Genomic DNA, 18,527 nt, shown 5'->3' on the forward strand with positions numbered 1-18,527 from the left:
CGCACATTTGGCCCAGCGTCGTCCGAGGATAGGGTTTGGCCAGGGTAGACCGTCATTGTAAATAATGATTTGTTCTTAACTGACTTGCCTAGTTAAATAAAGGTTAAATAAAAATACAAAATAAAAATGTTATTGTTTAGAGTGTGGACCTCCCAAGGATCCCGGATTGCAATCAACATAAGAATGGCTATCATTGTCTACCGCCACCTGTTGGGAGGAAACTAGAAATACAAATCATTCACTTGAGAACTATCTTTAATTATCTTTAATCGGACTGACGAGATTAGATGTTTATAAAAAAATGCTTGTAAAATCAAACTAACTGCAATCTATTCGTATATGTTTTTTATACGGCAATCGTTAAAGTTTTTGCGCACCTTTCCTATGTCATCATGCTGGGAAAGCGGAAACGGAAACAACGGAAACAACTATTTTGCACAGTGTTTGCAAATCTGCTGTGAGCAACAACGTGAATTAATTAACTTATTTACTTCCTAAAATGGCTCTTGAATCAAGAATCACACAAGAAGAGATTCGAAAAATCCCTGAAAAGCCTATCGACCGAGAAAAGGTAGCTATAAGCACTTTATCTTCGCTTGGTTTGTGAGACAGCAATTCGCTAACGTAGCTAGCCTGCTGTGCTAGCAAATGCAGCTGCACTGCTTGAACTGTGCATGTGACTCCCACTTCAAACTAAACTAATTGGTTGTAGTTCTGTAATCGGCTATACGGGCATTTCATATTTTTCCCTGCTACCACATTTTCTAGGCGACTAGCCACGTGCCTGTCTAACCACAACTAACTGTTTGTGTGTCTATAGACTTGTCCTCTTCTGCTGCGGGTATTTACGACCAACGGTGGCAGGCATCACAGAGGGGACGAATTCGCACGAGGACAAGTCCCTTCAAGTGAGCTGCAAATCTACACATGGTAAGAATATGTAAATGGATGGCTGCACCTAGGGTCACGTAAGCCTATGTGCAGGGCCGGCAGGTAGCCTAGTGGTTAGAGCGTTGGGCCAGTAACTAGATCGAATTTAGATCTTTATTTAACTAGACCAAACCCCCGAGCTGACAAGGTAAAAATCTGCCCCTGAACAAGGGAGTTACTGTTCCTAGGACGTCATTGTAAATAAGAATTTGTTCTTAACTGGCTTACCTAGTTAAATAAAGGTAAAATAAAAAATATGATACAGTGCTTGAATTGGACTGAAGTAGGTGTCTGTGTTGTTTCTGAAAATCTCCCCTCTGCCAGAATCCCCCCTTCTAATTTCATTAATTTTGTGGCTAGAGTCAAATTCTTTCTGTGGCACAGATGGGAGTCAAATACTTTCTATAGAACAAACTTCACGTCAGGATAGGCAACCGAAAGTAATAATTAATGTGTGTTATATTAAACAGAGGCGGGAGTAAAATGTTGCCAAGCAATAAACATTTCAGAACAACTGTCTGAATTATTATCCTTACACTTTCAAAAATACTAGTCGAAAAAGACATGGGAGAGATGACGAATTTTGGCAAAAAGATTTATTTATAGACTAATACAAAATCAGTAGCGGATTTAGGTACAGGCGACATGGGCAGCCGCCGGGGGCTGAACGGGGGGCGGGCGCTGAGAGGGGGGTTCGTCTAGGGTGCCATACAAGCTAGAACCGCCACATACACTTGAAACAAATAGCCAAACTGCAGACAAATGCTTTCTGCTACTAAGATCAGTGAAATGTGGGCTAAGCTGACAACTGAGTGAAGAGCAGAAATCTCAACTAGCAACCAAGTCGCAGAAAAGAAGAACGCGAAGGGGGGGGAGAATTCTGATGGGGGAGATTTTCGGCACAACACCGGTGCTCATTTTGGGTGCCGGTACAGTAGCGCCACAATACTTTTGAGCTAATATTCTATAAGACGTGCATGAACTCAAGGAGAAAAAATGTGGTACTTGCAGTCTGCTCAAGTTGAGCACTGGTGATAGTGTTGTGTGTATTATACAGGGTGCCATGGCTACATAGTTTTGATTATTGTGGTGACATATGTTGTTGTGTCCTTCTCCTGAAGGATGGATGCCTCGCTAAAGGAGCTGACCAGCCTAGTGAAGGAGGTGTACCCTGAAGCTCGGAAGAAAGGAACACACTTTGGTTTCGCCATCGTTTATCCTGAGCCCAAAAGAAATGGCTACAGGTTAGTATACTACTCTACGGCCCTAGCTTAAAGGTAGAGTCAGCGGTATGACGTAGAGGCACAAAGTAAACAGCGTTGTGGGTCAATTTCAGCAACAACTAAGAGCTTTGAAGCGTAAGTCTGCTGTTTTGGTCCCGTGGCTATAACAGCGTGAAGCGAACCCATTCACATCTGCAGATACTGTGTGTGACTGTGTGAGAGCGAAGTCTTGCATCTTGCTCATCTCAATATCTGCGGTGCTGCTCGTGGCAATGTCATTTCGTTGAGTCTACCTTCAGAGTAACTGGGCTGTTGTAGATTGAAGTCACGCCATGCTCTATAATCTTGGACACAGGGTGTGCATGGATTTGTTCCAGCCCAGTACTAACACACCAGGGTATCTGTTAGAAAAATGTGGCGCCGGACAACGTGACCGGGAAGATTTGAAAATGTGTCCATATGGCAGAGGCTGGTGATCTCGTGTTAGTAGACTTTTAAATTCAATAACATTTAATTTAGATTTTTATGATTAAGTCTAGGATCAGCGTGCCGCTAGCGGCCCCCCCCCCCCCCCACTGAAAAACCAGTGCCGCGAAATTCAAAAAAAAATATTTTTTTAAAATATTTAACTTTCACACATTAAAGTCCAATACAGCTAATGAAAGACACAGATCTTGTGAATCCAGTCAACATGTCCGATTTTTAAAATGTTTTACAGGGAAGACACAATATGTAAAGATGTACATCTATTACCTAAAAACACATTAGCATAATCCACCATCTTTTATTTGTCCACCAACACCAGTAGCCATCACCAATTCGGCTAAACTAAGATATTTATAGCCCCTAACCAACAAAAAAACTCATCAGATGACAGTCTGATAACATATTTATGGTATGGGATAGGTTTTGTTAGAAAAAAGTGCATATTTCAGGTAGATGGCATAGGTTACAATTGCACCCACCGTCACAAATGGAATAGAAAAACTACATTGAGCAACGTGTTTACCTACTTACTAATCATCAAACATTTCGTAAAAATACACAGCATACACGAATCGAAAGACACAGATCCTGTGAATACAGACAATATTTCAGATTTTCTAAGTGTCTTACAGCGAAAACACAATAAATCGTTATATTAGCATAGCACATAGCACATAGCAGCCCAGCATTGATTCTAGCCAAAGTGGGCGATAACGTCAACATCGCCAAAAATATATAAATTTTTTCACTAACCTTCTCAGAATTCTTCAGATGACACTCCTGTAACATCATATTACACAATCCATATAGAGTTTGATCGAAAATGTTTATATTTAGCCACCAAAATCATGGTTAGACAATGTGAAATGTAGCTCAGCTGGTCAGAAAATGTCCTTGCGCCACTTAGACAGTGATCTACTCTTATACATAAATACTCATAAACGTGACTAAAAAATATAGGGTGGACAGGGATTGATAGACAATTTAATTCTTAATACAATTGCGGAATTACATTTTTTAATTTATCCTTACTTTTCAATACAGTTTGCGCCAAGCGAAGCTACGTCAAAAAACATGGCGTCCTAAGCCACTAAAATGTTGTTTCGACAGAAACACGATTTATCATAATAAAAATGTCCTACTTTGAGCTGTTCTTCCATCAGTATCTTGGGCAAAGGATCCTTTCTTGGGAGTAATCGTCTTTTGGTGGAAAGCTGTCCTCTTGCCATGTGGAAATGCCAACTGCGTTCGGGATGAACTGAAAAGCGTGCCCAGCTATTCACATCGTTTCAAAAATAAATGTCCCAAAATCGCACTTAACGGATATAAATTGCTATAAAACGCTTTAAATTAACTACCTTATGATGTTTTTAACTCCTATAACGAGTGAAAAGATGACCGGAGAAATATAACAGGCTAAACTAACGCTTGGAACAGGGGCGGGTCGGTGTCCTCCACGCGCGTGACGCACCAAGAAAAGACTTGCTAGCTACAGGGTTTTTTAATTTATAGGGCCTGTGAACGCGCAATCGACCCCATTGGAATCGTCATCACGTAAAGGCATCCAGGGGAAGACGTAAGAAGTGTCCGTATAGTCATAGCAATAACAGTGCCCTTTTAACTGACTTCAGAACAGTGGCCAACATTTCTGAAATCTGACTCCATGTCAGGGAAATTGCTGTAGAATGGGCTCTGTTCCACTTAGAGACAAAATTTCAACTCCTATAGAAACTATAGACTGTTTTCTATCCAATAATAATAATAATATGCATATTGTACGATCAAGGATTTTGTGGGAAGCCGTTTCAAAAATTACCCAATTAGCATAAATAGTCTCAACAGCGCCCCCATCCTCAACAGGTTAACCACTTCACAGTGATTTTGAGAAACAAAAACGTTATTGAAATGAAACTGGTCCACGAAAATGAGTATCTGAAAATATAACTAGCAGGCAGAACGGTAGAAATGGTAGAATAAATTGTTTCCCCGAAACTTGATACTCACGCGCTTTTGAAGTCTTATAAAACAATTGCCTCCGTTTCCATGGTGGGATTTAGCCTATAGGCTACTTTGAAGTAAGGTATGACATGTCTCATAATATTAAATAAAGTATTCAGGTTTCAAACAATTAAGTATTTAAAAAACAAAATGCATAGTGCCTCTAGCTCACATTGTAAAGTGGTGGGTGATGTGCTGATTGACCTGGACTTGAATGGTGAATGGGAGGCACACTTCAATTACCAGTTGGGGGAAAAATAGTAGCTTTTAAAAAAATCGTGTACCAAAACTGTTTTCACCACACGATTGCATTTAGAAATTGTTGTGCATTGAATGGGCTGATTAATCACATGTTTTACTCAAGCAGTAACCAGTTGAGGAGCTGCAGGAGAAATCCCGCTTAAAATAGGCTGTGTATGCATGTGTGATAGTTGTATTGAATAAATAAGATACACGATGAATAACAAAAATACACGCAGGACAATTTCAATTCCACTAAATTATTCAAATGAACCTATAGACCAATAAGCATGACAGTCAAATGTATTTCCATCAATGATTAAAAAGCAATATTTTGCAACTGGATTTTTTATATTTTGGCTGGCAACATATTTATTTATTGGCTCTTTATGGCTAAAAGCTGGCATTAGCTGGTTAATGTAAACCCTGTAACACACCTGATTTAATTAAAGTGAGACTAAGCGACATGATGTTGCCATGAGCAGCAGGATGAACCACAGATTTTTCAGATGAGTGCAAGGCAAGATGTTGCACTGGCAAAAGATATCTGCGTAGGTGCACTTCACGCTGCTGCATTAGACTTATTCTAAAATTGATTCAATCGTTTTTTTTGCCGCATTCTACACATCCCATAATGATAACGCAAAACAGGTTTTATTTGTATAAAAAAAAGAAAGTGTATATATACACTGCTCAAAAAATAGAGGGAACACTTAAACAACACAATGTAACTCCAAGTCAATCACACTTCTGTGAAATCAAACTGTCCGCTTAGGAAGCAACACTGATTGACAATAAATTTCACATGCTGTTGTGCAAATGGAATAGACAAAAGGTTGAAATTATAGGCAATTAGCAAGACACCCCCAAAAAAGGAGTGATTCTGCAGGTGGTGACCACAGACCACTTCTCAGTTCCTATGCTTCCTGGCTGATGTTTTGGTCACTTTTGAATGCTGGCGGTGCTCTCACTCTAGTGGTAGCATGAGACTGAGTCTACAACCCACACAAGTGGCTCAGGTAGTGCAGTTCATCCAGGATGGCACATCAATGCGAGCTGTGGCAAAAAGGTTTGCTGTGTCTGTCAGCGTAGTGTCCAGAGCATGGAGGCGCTACCAGGAGACAGGCCAGTACATCAGGAGACGTGGAGGAGGTCGTAGGAGGGCAACAACCCAGCAGCAGGACCGCTACCTCCGCCTTTGTGCAAGGAGGTGCACTGCCAGCGCCCTGCAAAATAACCTCCAGCAGGCCACAAATGTGCATGTGTCAGCATATGGTCTCACAAGGGGTCTGAGGATCTCATCTCGGTACCTAATGGCAGTCAGGCTACCTCTGGCGAGCACATGGAGGGCTGTGCGGCCCCACAAAGAAATGCCACCCCACACCATGACTGACCCATCGCCAAACCGGTCATGCTGGAGGATGTTGCAGGCAGCAGAACGTTCTCCACGGCGTCTCCAGACTCTGTCACGTCTGTCACATGTGCTCAGTGTGAACCTGCTTTCATCTGTGAAGAGCACAGGGCGCCAGTGGCGAATTTGCCAATCTTGGTGTTCTCTGGCAAATGCCAAACGTCCTGCACGGTGTTGGGCTGTAAGCACAACCCCCACCTGTGGACGTCGGGCCCTCATACCACCCTCATGGAGTCTGTTTCTGACCGTTTGAGCAGACACATGCACATTTGTGGCCCTCTGGAGGTCATTTTGCAGGGCGCTGGCAGTGCACCTCCTTGCACAAAGGCGGAGGTAGCGGTCCTGCTGCTGGGTTGTTGCCCTCCTACGACCTCCTCCACGTCTCCTGATGTACTGGCCTGTCTCCTGGTAGCGCCTCCATGCTCTGGACACTACGCTGACAGACACAGCAAACCTTTTTGCCACAGCTCGCATTGATGTGCCATCCTGGATGAACTGCACTACCTGAGCCACTTGTGTGGGTTGTAGACTCCGTCTCATGCTACCACTAGAGTGAGAGCACCGCCAGCATTCAAAAGTGACCAAAACATCAGCCAGGAAGCATAGGAACTGAGAAGTGGTCTGTGGTCACCACCTGCAGAATCACTCCTTTTTTGGGTGTGTCTTGCTAATTGCCTATAATTTCCACCTTTTGTCTATTCCATTTGCACAACAGCATGTGAAATTTATTGTCAATCAGTGTTGCTTCCTAAGTGGACAGTTTGATTTCACAGAAGTGTGATTGACTTGGAGTTACATTGTGTTGTTTAAGTGTTCCCTTTATTTTTTTGAGCAGTGTACTTTACAGAGGTATTCAGACCCTTTACTCAGTACTTTGTTGAAGCACCTATGGCAGCGATTACAGCATCAAGTCTTCTTGGGTATGATGCTACAAGCTTGGCACACCTGTATTTGGCGAGTTTCTACCATTCTTCTCGGCAGATTCTTTCAAGCTCCGTCAGGTTGGATTGGGAGTGTCACTGCACAGCTATTCTCAGGTCTCTCCAGAGATATTCGATTTGGGTTCAAGTCCGGAATCTCGCTGGGCCACTCCGGGACAAGTCTATGAATGTCCTTAAGTCACTCCTGCATTGTCTAGGCTGTGTGCTTAGGGTCGTTGTCCTTTTGGAAGGTGAACCTTTGCCCCAGTCTGAGGTCCTTAGCGCTCTGGAACAGGTTTTCATCAAGGATATCTTTGTCCTTTGCTCCGTTCATCTTTCCCTTAATCCTGACAAGTCTCCCAGTCCCTGCTGCTGAAAAACATCCCACAGCATGTTGCTGCCACCATACTTCTCTGTAGGGATGGTGCCAGGTTTCCTCCAGATGTGATGCTTGGCATTCAGGCCAAAGAGTTCAAGCTTGGTTTCATCAGACCAGAGAATCTTGTTTCTCATGGTGTGATAGTCCTTTAGGTGCCTTTTTGGCCATCTCCAAGTGTACTGTCATGTGCTTTTTACTGAGTGGCGGCTTCCGTCTGGCCACTCTACCATAAAGGCCTGATTGGTGGAGTACTGCAGAGATGGTTGTTCTTCTGGAAGATTTTCCCATCTCCACAGAGGAACTCTGGAGCTCTGTCGGTGACGATCAGGTTCTTGGTCACCTCCCTAACCAAGGCCCTTCTCTCCCAATTGCTCAGTTTGGCTGGGAGGCCACTGTGTTCTTGGCTATCTTCAATGCTGCAGAAATGTTTGGTACCCTTCACCAGATCTGTGCCTCGACACAATCCTGTCTCGGAGCTTTATGGACAATTCCTTTCGACCTGGTTTGGTTTTTGCTCTGACATGCACTGTCAACTGTGCAACCTTTTTATATAGACAGGTGTGTGTCTGTCCAAATAATTGAATTTACAACACGTGGACTCCAATCAAGTTGTAGAAACATCTCAAGGATGATCAATAGGAAAAGGATGCACCTAAACTAAATTTCAAGGCTCATAGCAAATGGTCTGAATACTTATGTAAATAAGGTATTTAAAAAAAAATATATAAAAAAATTGCTTTTCGCTTTGTAATAATGGGGTTTTGTGTGTAGATTGATGAGGAAAACAATTAATTTAATACATTTTATAATAAGGCTGTAACGTAACAAAATGTGGAGATACTTTCCTAATGCTCTGTAGTTGTTGCGGAATTCGGCCTGACATTGCTGTTTGCTTTGTGCATTGCTGACTCTACCTTTAATCAAGAGCTTGGTGGTAAGTGGATTAGGTACATCGGCTGTGTTTGTCTTTTTAGAAGTATTTATACATGGCCTCAGTTGTTTGATTGGATGCTGTCATTATGAAAGTACTGTTGTCTCATCCACGGTCTCTGTGGTTACAGAGTGAAAGACATCGGCAACACTGTGTCAGGCAGGAAGGGGGAAAATGACTCCATGACGCTACAGTCGCAGCGCTTCCAGATAGGAGACTACCTGGACATAGCCATCACACCACCCAACAGAGCCCCCCCACTTAACCCACGCATGGGCATGGGGAGGCCCTTCTGAACACATACACACCTGAACATAACCACCATATCACCAAACCCACCTCTAAACATACATAAAGCCTTTCTGATCACACTGACGGACTCTTACCATCTCTCAGGAGACTACCGGGACTTTCAATAGGGCCGTCCTTCAGATTTGACTCCCCAACATACATGCTTTCTTTTTGGCCTTTTTATCTTCTGATAGATCATATTTATCAGACATGTATGTTACTTTTTTACCCTCTTGTCTCCCATCTTAGATAATGTGAAATAAAGTTGCCGTCTTACAATAAAACAATTTCTGTCATTCCTTTTTATAACAATACCAGCAGAAAGAGTGTTTGCGTAATGCCTGGTCTGGTGTAGTTGGGGTTGTTGCAATGTCATAATGGTTCCTGTAGGGGGCAGCATTAATACATAAATACTGGTAACCCAGTCGAGACCCCTTCCCACTAGAACAGAGGAAGCCATCTGGGGCCTTGTTTCCTTTCATCCCAGCTCATCTGTTTCCAAAGGCTTCTCTTGGAATGTTTATTTTTTTCATCCCTAATGTACTATTTTTTATTTTTTTCCTCTTGTGAAGAGTGATGTAATAAAGCTGTTGGCATGGTGGTTACTAGACCCCTTATTTCTGGAAGCCAGCAGTAATGAGGACGGAACATCAGGGCTGGCGAGCGCATCACAGATGTGATGGATCCCTGTGGTCCTGCAGAACTAAACCTGTACTGTCATCTAGGCCAGGGAACCCCTCTGCCATCTGCTCATCTGGCCTGGATCCAGTTATTGAATCTGATGTTTTATATTGATGAATGCCTCTTATACTATACTTCACTTAGGCGAGACCTTATAGATCCCATAGACAATATATCAGTTGCCTGTAATTCTAATTGTTCCATATCTATGATCGACTACCAATAAGGATAGCCATTTTAATGTTCTGGGCCCATAGCTACAAAGTGTCTCAGGGTAGGAGTGCTGATCTAGGATCAGTTTGTCCTTTTAGATCATAATTAAAATATATTGACAGATCCTAGATCAGCACTGCTACTCTGAATTGCTTTGTGGACATGGGACCAGGTCTTGATTTTTTTTCTTCACTTGACAAAATTCTGATGTAGCCTAAAAAATGATTGTAAAAACAAAGTGACAATGACTTTCTTTCTACTCGAATAAGCCTCAGTGAGTTTTTAGACTTGTTTTTAGACTTGTTTTGAAACCTGTTCCTGTCTCTGCGTTCTAAGCTCTGCGTTGATTGATAATGCATCACTGCTAATGTCAGTCATTAATTCACATTAGACACTGCTATCATTGGATGCAGCAGACTTAGAAAAGGTTATGACACCATTGAGGATTTTATTAGAGATGAATATTTGCACATATTAAATAAGAATCAAGTATAACATCAAAACATGGCCATATAGGGTGTTTATAGCTGTGTCCCCCGAGGGACAATATCGTTTTTCTTATCTTACATCTCTCGTGTCTGCATAAGGCATCCCAATTTGTTTGTGGTGGTTATCGTCAACATTGTCTATGTGGCAATACATGCCTTGCAGTGTAAGTTGATGCATATTTCCTGAAGAAGACATTCATCTGAGGCTCAGCGGTTTTGATGTGACTATCCCATTTCATTCCTCCAATGGTTTCTATAGGGAACATACACAAAACAGTGACATGCTGACCACTGAATCTCCCACAGTTAGGTGCGTTGCAGTATAATGCTTCTAGGTTAGGCTAATTTACAGCTCCGTTGATCTGTTGATTCTCAGATACACCGGAACAACCTCGGAATAGGTTGTCATGTCACATCAGAGGCCCAGTCACTGGGGTTATTGAGCCCACTATATACTGTAATGGCATAATGGGTATTGTGTCTCTGAAATGAGAAGAGACATCACAGAGAATAACACAACAGACTGACGCTTCAGTGGCAATTTGCTTTAATGACAACGGACATTTGAATCAGAGGAGCAAACCATTTTTCATCAGAGCAAATATCGGCTGAGTTATTCCACCTGAGCTACGCAGAGGCCATGGTGGGTATTCAGAGTAAATGGGAAGAGATGTAAAGACAAGCCCATGTTTTAGGGGGAGAGCATTCTCTGTCTGACTGCATGCCTTCCCGGTTCATTCATTCGACACGCCGCTGTCAGACGGGTGTGTGAGGGGGGGAAACCTGTTTATTCTCCTAGAGCCATTGCTGGGTTTATTTATAGTTGGCCCCCAACTGGGTGTGTGGCACTTGGAGAAATTGCCAATTAAGGAGCAAGCACACCAATGATTGCGGGACTGCATTGGTGAGACAGACACAGCTGCGACAATAGACAGGATGGATAGAAAAGAGTAGAACATGAATGAAGAATTGAAGCAGCACTCACATACCCAAGTCCCTTGGCCAATGAAATGAATGGTTTTAATATCAGTGAGTATCCTAGACTGGATTAGATTTGCAGATTATATGATATGATATTAACAGGCACGTGCACTCTTGATTCAGCCACATCCATCATATTACACATGCAAGTGTGCTCATGCCAAGAAGTGTGTGTGTGTGTGTGTTTCTTTTCTATCTCTGGCCTGATGGTGTACTCAGCCCAGTAGCCACCCAGTCGTAGCTGAGCACTGTCCAAAGGGCTAATTGAGATGAATAGTTATTTCCCTGTGTGTGGTGGTGCTACCAGTCCAGTAGGGCTGGGCGACTCTACAGAGTTATCGACAGAGTTGGGCTTGCCTTTGGCCATTATTGTTTTCAACCAAAAAGCCTTGTTGAAATCAAAATGGACAAAATCTAATACCATGTCTTTAAACATTATTATGACGTACACTAAGTATACAAAATATTAAAGATGCACTATACAGAAATCGCTCCGGCATTTCCTTGTTGCTAAAATTTGAATAGTTATCCTAATTTCAGTTTGTGTGACAAAACAAGCAAGAATAGTGTAGATAATCATTGTAACACCAAAACCGCTGTGAAATATCTTTCCCATAACCCTGAATATAGTATTTTCAGCTATTTGAAGCTGGTGTATAAAAACAAAAGTAAAAGACACAAACACAAAAAATAAGAATGAGAAACATAGAAATAGTGCACATAGAACAGATACACCGCTTCTTAGACTTGCTTTCAATGACAATGACAGATCTATAACACAAAAAGTGACATATTGCACCTTTAAGAACACCTTCCTAATATTGAGTTGTCTAGACCTGTGCCTGGGTGCATCTTCGACTGGCAGCCTCTTCAGCCACCCACTCTGGTCTGAGTCACAGACCATGGCATCAGCCTGGCAATGCGACCTTGAACTTACCCTGGAGGCTCATGGGACAGGGGCCAGTGTGTGTGTCCGATATGGACGGCTGACATTAAATGACATTTCTGGCAGCAGGTGTGTTTGAAGGAAACCTATTAAGAAAGAGACTCACCCCCATCTCTCTCTCTCTCTCTTTTACTCCCTCTTCTCTCTTTCAACCTATCTATTTATGTTTCTATCTATTTACAGTGCATTCGGAAAGTATTCAGACCCCTTGACTTTTTCCACATTTTGTTACGCCTTATTCTAAAATGGATTAAATAAAAATCTACACACAATACCCCATAATGACAAAGCGAAAACTGGTTTTTAGAATGTTTTACAAATACAAAAATGCTTCCTCTATGGAGATGGGAGAAAATTCCAGAAGGAAAACCATCTCTGCAGCACTCCACCAATTAGGCCTTGATGGTAGAGTGTCCAGACGGAAGCCACTCCTCAGTAAAAGGTAATTGACAGCCCACTTGGAGTTTGCCAAAAGGCACCTAAAGGACTATCACACCATGAGAAACAAGATTCTCTGGTCTGATGAAACCAAAGATTGAACTCTTTGGCCTGAATGCCAAAAGTCACGTCTGGAGGACACCTGGCACCATCCCTACGGTGAAGCATGATGCTGGCAGCATCATGCTGTGGGGATGATTTTCAGCGGCAGGGACTGGGAGACTAGTCAGGATCGAGGGAAAGATTAACAGAGCAAAGTACAGAGAGATCCTTGATGAAAACCTGCTCCAGAGCGCTCAGGACCTCAGACTGGGGCAAAGGTTTACCTTCCAACAGGACAACAACCCTAAGCACACAGCCAAGACAATGCAGGAGTGGCTTCGGAACAAGTCTCTGAATGTCCTTGAGTGGCCCAGCCAGAGCCTGGACTTGAACCCGATCGAAAAAATCTCTGGAGAGACCTGAAAATAGCTGTGCAGCAACACTCTCCATCCAACCTGACAGAGCTTGAGAGGAGAGAAGAATGGGAGAAACTCCCCAAATATAGGTGTTCCATGCTTGTAGCGTCATACCCAAGAAGAATCGAGGCTGTAATCGTTGCCAAAGGTGCTTCAACAAAGTACTGAGTAACGAGTCTGAATACTTATGTAAATGGGATCTTTTATTTTGTATTTTTTTGATAAAATGTCTCAAAACCTATTTTTGCTTTGTCATTATGGGGTATTGTTTGTAGATTGATCAGGGGAAAAAACAATTAAATACATTTTAGAATAAGGCTGTAACGTAACAAAATGTGGAAAAAGTCAAGGGATCTGAATACTTTCCGAATGCTCTGTATGTGTTCAGAGAATATTAGCTGCCTCATTGACTAAGTAGCATCACGTTTGAATTCATTAACTGCATTGATGGGCATTTTTATTCTCCAGCCTCAATGTTTTTTCCAAACTAAGAGGTTTGTATTGGGAACACATTATCAGATGGCAGGAGGGAAAAAGCCCCAGGGCTACATGTTTGACGCCTCTGCTCTAGCGTGTGTGTGCGTGTGTGTGTGCGTGTGTGTGGCTACAATAGGCTCTCAGCAGAGGTCAATGGGATGTGAACTGTGATTGACAGGTTGAGGAAAGAGGGATGTCAGGCAGGTAATAGAAAAGACAGAGTGACAGAGCTCTTTCTATTATTCCCTCTCCTTTCCGTTGATAACACAGCTGTGAAGAACAGCGCACCTCTTGAGACTGCAGGCGCTGACACTTTTTTCTGTTTCTTTAGTGTAACAACCATCCAATAGTCATCTACCAACCTTCTATCTACCAACCCTCTATCTACCAACCCTCTATCTACCAACCCTCTATCTACCAACCCTCTATCTACCAACCCTCTATCTACCAACCCTCTATCTACCAACCCTCTATCTACCAACCCTCTATATACAAACCCTCTATATACCAACCCTTTCTGTGTGGTGAAAATCCTCAGCAACGAAGACAGCACAACCACAACACACACAACAACACTGATTCAAATAGATACTCTCCTTGCATTTGGATTTTGTGCGTTATGTGTCAAATTTGAGAGTTAATGATTTAGTTATAATTCATTATAGCTTCATGTCCTAGCTCAAATATTGTCTGCAACCCCTCATCTCTCTCTCTCTCTCTCTCTCGCTCGCTCCCCCCCCCCTCTCTCCCCCTCTGCCTCATTAGATAATCTACAGTGCCTTCAGAAAGTATTCACACCCCTTGACTTTTCCACATTTTGTTGTGTTACAGACAGAATAAAACTGGCCTACACACAGTACCCTATAATGTCAAAGTGGAATTAGGTTTAAAAAAAGAAAAAAAACTATTCAACCCCTTTGTTTTGGCAAGCCTAAATAAGTTCAGGAGTAAAAATGGGCTTAACAAGTCACATAATAAATTGCATGGACTATGTGTGCTATAGTGTTTAACATGATTTTTGACTACCTCATCTCTATACCCCACACATTGTTGTTTTCCAATGCCTCACAAAGAAAGGCACTTATTGGTAAAAAAAAGAAGGAAAAAAAAGCTGACATTAATATCTCTTTGAGCATGGTGAAGTTGTTAATTAGTCACTTCAAAGATACAGGTGTCCTTCCTAACTCAGTTGCCGGAGAGGAAGGAAACAGCTCAAGGATTTCACAGGCCAATGGTGACTTTAAAACAGTTACTGAGTTTAATGTCTGTGATAGGAGAAAACTGAGGATGGATCAACAACATTGTAGTTACTCCATAATACTAACCTAATTGACAGAGTGAAAGAAGGAAGCCTGTACAGAATACAAATATTCCAAAACATGCATCCTGTTTGCAATAAGGCACTAAAGTAAAACTGCAAAAAATGTGGTAAAGAAATTAACTTGACAACCAACCAACTTGACAGGGCTTGAAGAATAAAAAAATAAATAATGTGCAAATATTGTACAATCCAGGTGTGTAAAACTCTTAGAGACTTACCCAGAAAGACTCACAGCTGTAATCGCTGCCTCAATGTGATTCTAACATGTATTGACTCAGGGGTGTGAATACTTATGTAAATTAGATTTTTCTGTATTTACTTTTCAATAAATTAGCAAAGATTTCTGAAAACATGTTTTCACTTTGTCATTATGGAGTTTTGCGTGCAGATGGATGAGAGAAAATTTCTGAAGGCACTGTATGTTAACGACCGTCTCGTTAAGGGCAAAACAGATTTATTGTACATTTGCATTTCCTCGCGTGTCAATTATGTTAATTAGACCGCTGACAGTAATGTGCTTGTTCTGGAGGATGTACAGGGAGCTTACCTTCAGCTGAAATGGTTCTGGGGCTTCTCAAGCCCTTAATTGGAGAAATCTGGTATGCTAATGCCGGGCTTGTACAAAAGCCTGCCCACCCTGTATCTCTCCAGGCCTGGTTTTGAAGAGTTCTGTTTCTGAGTAGAGCTTACCACAGGTTCAGATGGAGGCCATGGTTAGAGGGCAGTGGCTAGGAGACATACAGGAATGCTGACTGTCCATTTTCAATTCCTAATTCTATGTACATCCCCTCCTGTTACGCTAGTCATAGTAGCTAGGTTTCCATCCAAGTGGCGACTGATTTTGATGCGGATATTCTAAAATCTGCATAAAAACAATATGTGCTTCCATCAGACTGACTTGTTGTGGATAAAAGCCTGTGCGTGATGACGTAGTGCACATAAAAATAACTTTTGCGCTACGTTCCCATGTTCCGAATAGTTAACTGGATTTCCATCACCATTTTTACTCTACCAATGGTTTTGTTACAAAAACTGTTGCGATAAATAGCAAACTTCCACAATCAGTTCTTTTGCGCATGCTCTCTGGACTTTGCTGATAAATGAGAAATATGGATAAATAATTTTATTTTATTTGATAATTGGCAGCCAAGCATCAATCATCATGTCACCAGCATTCAAATAATAGCCTACCCTCGATGTTTCGTCTATTGGCAATGTGCCTGATCACAGTGCACTTAACCTCCATGTGAAGGTCATCATAACTGTCACGTTCTGACCTTAGTTCCTTTTTTATGTCTTTGTGTTAGTTTGGTCAGGGCGTGAGTTGGGGTGGGTAGTCTATGTTCTTTTTTCTATGTTATATTTCTGTGTTTGGCCTGGTATGGTTCTCAATCAGAGGCAGCTGTCGATTGTTGTCTCTGAGAATCATACTTAGGTAGCCTGTTTTCCCCATTTTGGTTGTGGGTGTTTATTTTCTGTGTAGTGTCTGTTCACCTTGCAGAACTGTTTCATTTTCTCCTCGTTGTTATTTTGTGTAGTGTTCAGTTTTCAATTAAATTATGACGAACACTTACCACGCTGCATTTTGGACCTCTTCTCCTTCACCAGACGAGAATCGTTACAATCACTTATTTCATCTACTATAAACTTCTGATGCTTTTCCATTTGGTGGTGGTTCGCCCATATCCTCGTGTGTCACGTTCGTGATAATTGACGGAACAAGGCGCAGCGTGTGTAGAGTTCCACATCTTGATTTACCGTGAAACTTCTTCAACCAAAACAATAAACAAGCAACACAACGTGACTACGTGGTGGAACAAGCACCAACTCAAACAAACAATATCTCACAAACACAGGTGGGAAAAACTGCTACCTAAATATGATCCCCAATTAGAGGCAACGATTACCAGCTGCCTCTAATTGAGAACCATACAAAACACCAACATAGAAATATAAACTTGAACACCCCCTAGTCACGCCCTGACCTACTACACCATAGAGGGCGTGACAGTGTGACTCCAAGTTTACTTCCATATGATGGTTATTGTATGAATATTTTATGCATAAAGGCATTTCTACCGCCATTTCTCCCATATTTAATTTAACCGACAAAAAAAGATCCCACCATGTCCAACGAGCAAATTGTCTGTCGACATTTCTGAAATTATACCAACATTTCCTGTTTCTGTAAGACCTGTCGCAACTTTTTTTTATGTGCCAGGTAATTAATCCACATGAAATGGTTGGGTGGAAACCTGAGAGATATCAGCCTCACTCAAGGCCTGGAGAATACCCTGCCCTGATCAGACAGCATGCTTCTTGGCTTCCTATGACTGTTGACTACCCGCTCTAGTGGATGAAGAAACCGTGGTCTTTTGCTGTGTGGTTTTCCTTGTGGTGTTACTATACAGGCCTTTTCTGTGGATGGCTAGGTAGTCAGGACCCCACGAAGAGGCTGGGTCACATCACATACGCACACACACACCGTATCCTCTGGGCTGTGCTGCCAGTCCTAGCTCCACAGGGAGAACTGTCTGAGGTCTGGAAGCTATAAATGCTGAGAGAGAGCGAGAGAGAGAGAGAATATGAATCTGTCTCAGGATGGATTCCTGAGCTTTTATGATGGAGTCCATACTTCATCCAACCCCTTTGTTCAAAATGGCGGAAACATACAGTATTCACTACCATCACTGCAGGGGCCATGAAGCCTTGGTGGGGAAGTCATTTCTCAGCCATCCCTAACAAGATTTTACTTAATTTTAAGAGTTAATTTAATAACATTGTTTAATTGTGAAAGTACATTTTCTATTTAACTTTTGATCATTTTAAAATATATTTGTATTTCTGCTTTGTCAGGCATATGGAATATGGCAGGTACTGTAGATGGAATAACTCTCTTGTTGATGTTTGTAATTTACAGCGATTTCCTCTGCAAAGTGAATTAGCCTTCAGTCTAAACTGAAGCAACCTGTGGGTTTTGTGGCTGCCCTTCCACTCTGATGCATCTGAGACACTTAAAACGCTCACAAAAGCCTTTCAGACTAATGGCAAAACATACCACATTCTCTACAAACCAGCAGGACATAAACCCATCACTCTCTGTTGGAGAGTTAGGAACATAAGCACATTGTTCCCAGTAGAAAACACTTTCCAAATAATTACTCAACAGTTATACAATATCTTAACTTGTCTTTAGAAGGCGTCGCTACGTTTTTGAATTGACATTCTCCGCTGTTTCGGCCGTGCGGTTTAAAAAGGGGCGGCCAACTTTTAGGATTGGATCTTAAGGAATGCATTTCATCATACACAGCCGTTGTCAAAAGTCATCTTTGATTTAAAGGTTTCAGTCTGGAATGGCTTTGTATGCATTTCAGGATTTCAAGTGACACAATCTGACAGTGAGCCCAACAGAAATGCATTACTTTGGCTTTTAACATTATCATATTATTTGGTTAAATGACATCAATAAGAACCTGTTGGAATGTTCAACAAAGGACTGCCTATTCCATCCGTACTCCTCCCAGGCGAACACCTGTGTGTGAGTGTGTGTTGGGAAGTATTGTGACACGCTGAGATTGTTGTCGCTGATTCGGTTTTGTCTGCTCTATTCCTCCATGTCTGAGCTTTTCGAGTCAGAGAAGGGGGCCACGCCCAGGCATTGCTCCTGAGTGTGTGTGTGTGTGTTTTGTCTTCATCCACTTGGTATGCCACACAC

The 18,527-nt window shown here is 42.0% G+C and overlaps 1 protein-coding gene across 1 annotated transcript; it reads left to right on the forward strand.

Moving 5' to 3' along the window:
- Positions 1–396: 396 nt before the first annotated feature.
- Positions 397–9,096, forward strand: LOC129840476 (histone deacetylase complex subunit SAP18-like). Its single transcript, XM_055908390.1, has 4 exons — positions 397–571; positions 821–930; positions 2,052–2,174; positions 8,649–9,096. The coding sequence occupies exons 1-4, from the start codon at positions 500–502 to the stop codon at positions 8,812–8,814; spliced, it is 471 nt and encodes a 156-aa protein (XP_055764365.1). The 5' UTR covers positions 397–499; the 3' UTR covers positions 8,815–9,096.
- Positions 9,097–18,527: the final 9,431 nt, after the last annotated feature.

Source organism: Salvelinus fontinalis, chromosome 41, assembly GCF_029448725.1.
Source record: "Salvelinus fontinalis isolate EN_2023a chromosome 41, ASM2944872v1, whole genome shotgun sequence".
Classification (NCBI taxonomy): Eukaryota; Metazoa; Chordata; class Actinopteri; order Salmoniformes; family Salmonidae; genus Salvelinus; species Salvelinus fontinalis.

Bases quoted from the DNA above. Each gene is read 5' to 3' on its own strand.
- LOC129840476 (XM_055908390.1), top strand. From the start codon at position 500: ATGGCTCTTGAATCAAGAATCACACAAGAAGAGATTCGAAAAATCCCT. The intron at 572-820 runs GTAGCTATAAGC...GTGTGTCTATAG, and splicing joins AGCCTATCGACCGAGAAAAG to ACTTGTCCTCTTCTGCTGCG. The intron at 2,175-8,648 runs GTTAGTATACTA...CTGTGGTTACAG, and splicing joins CCCAAAAGAAATGGCTACAG to AGTGAAAGACATCGGCAACA.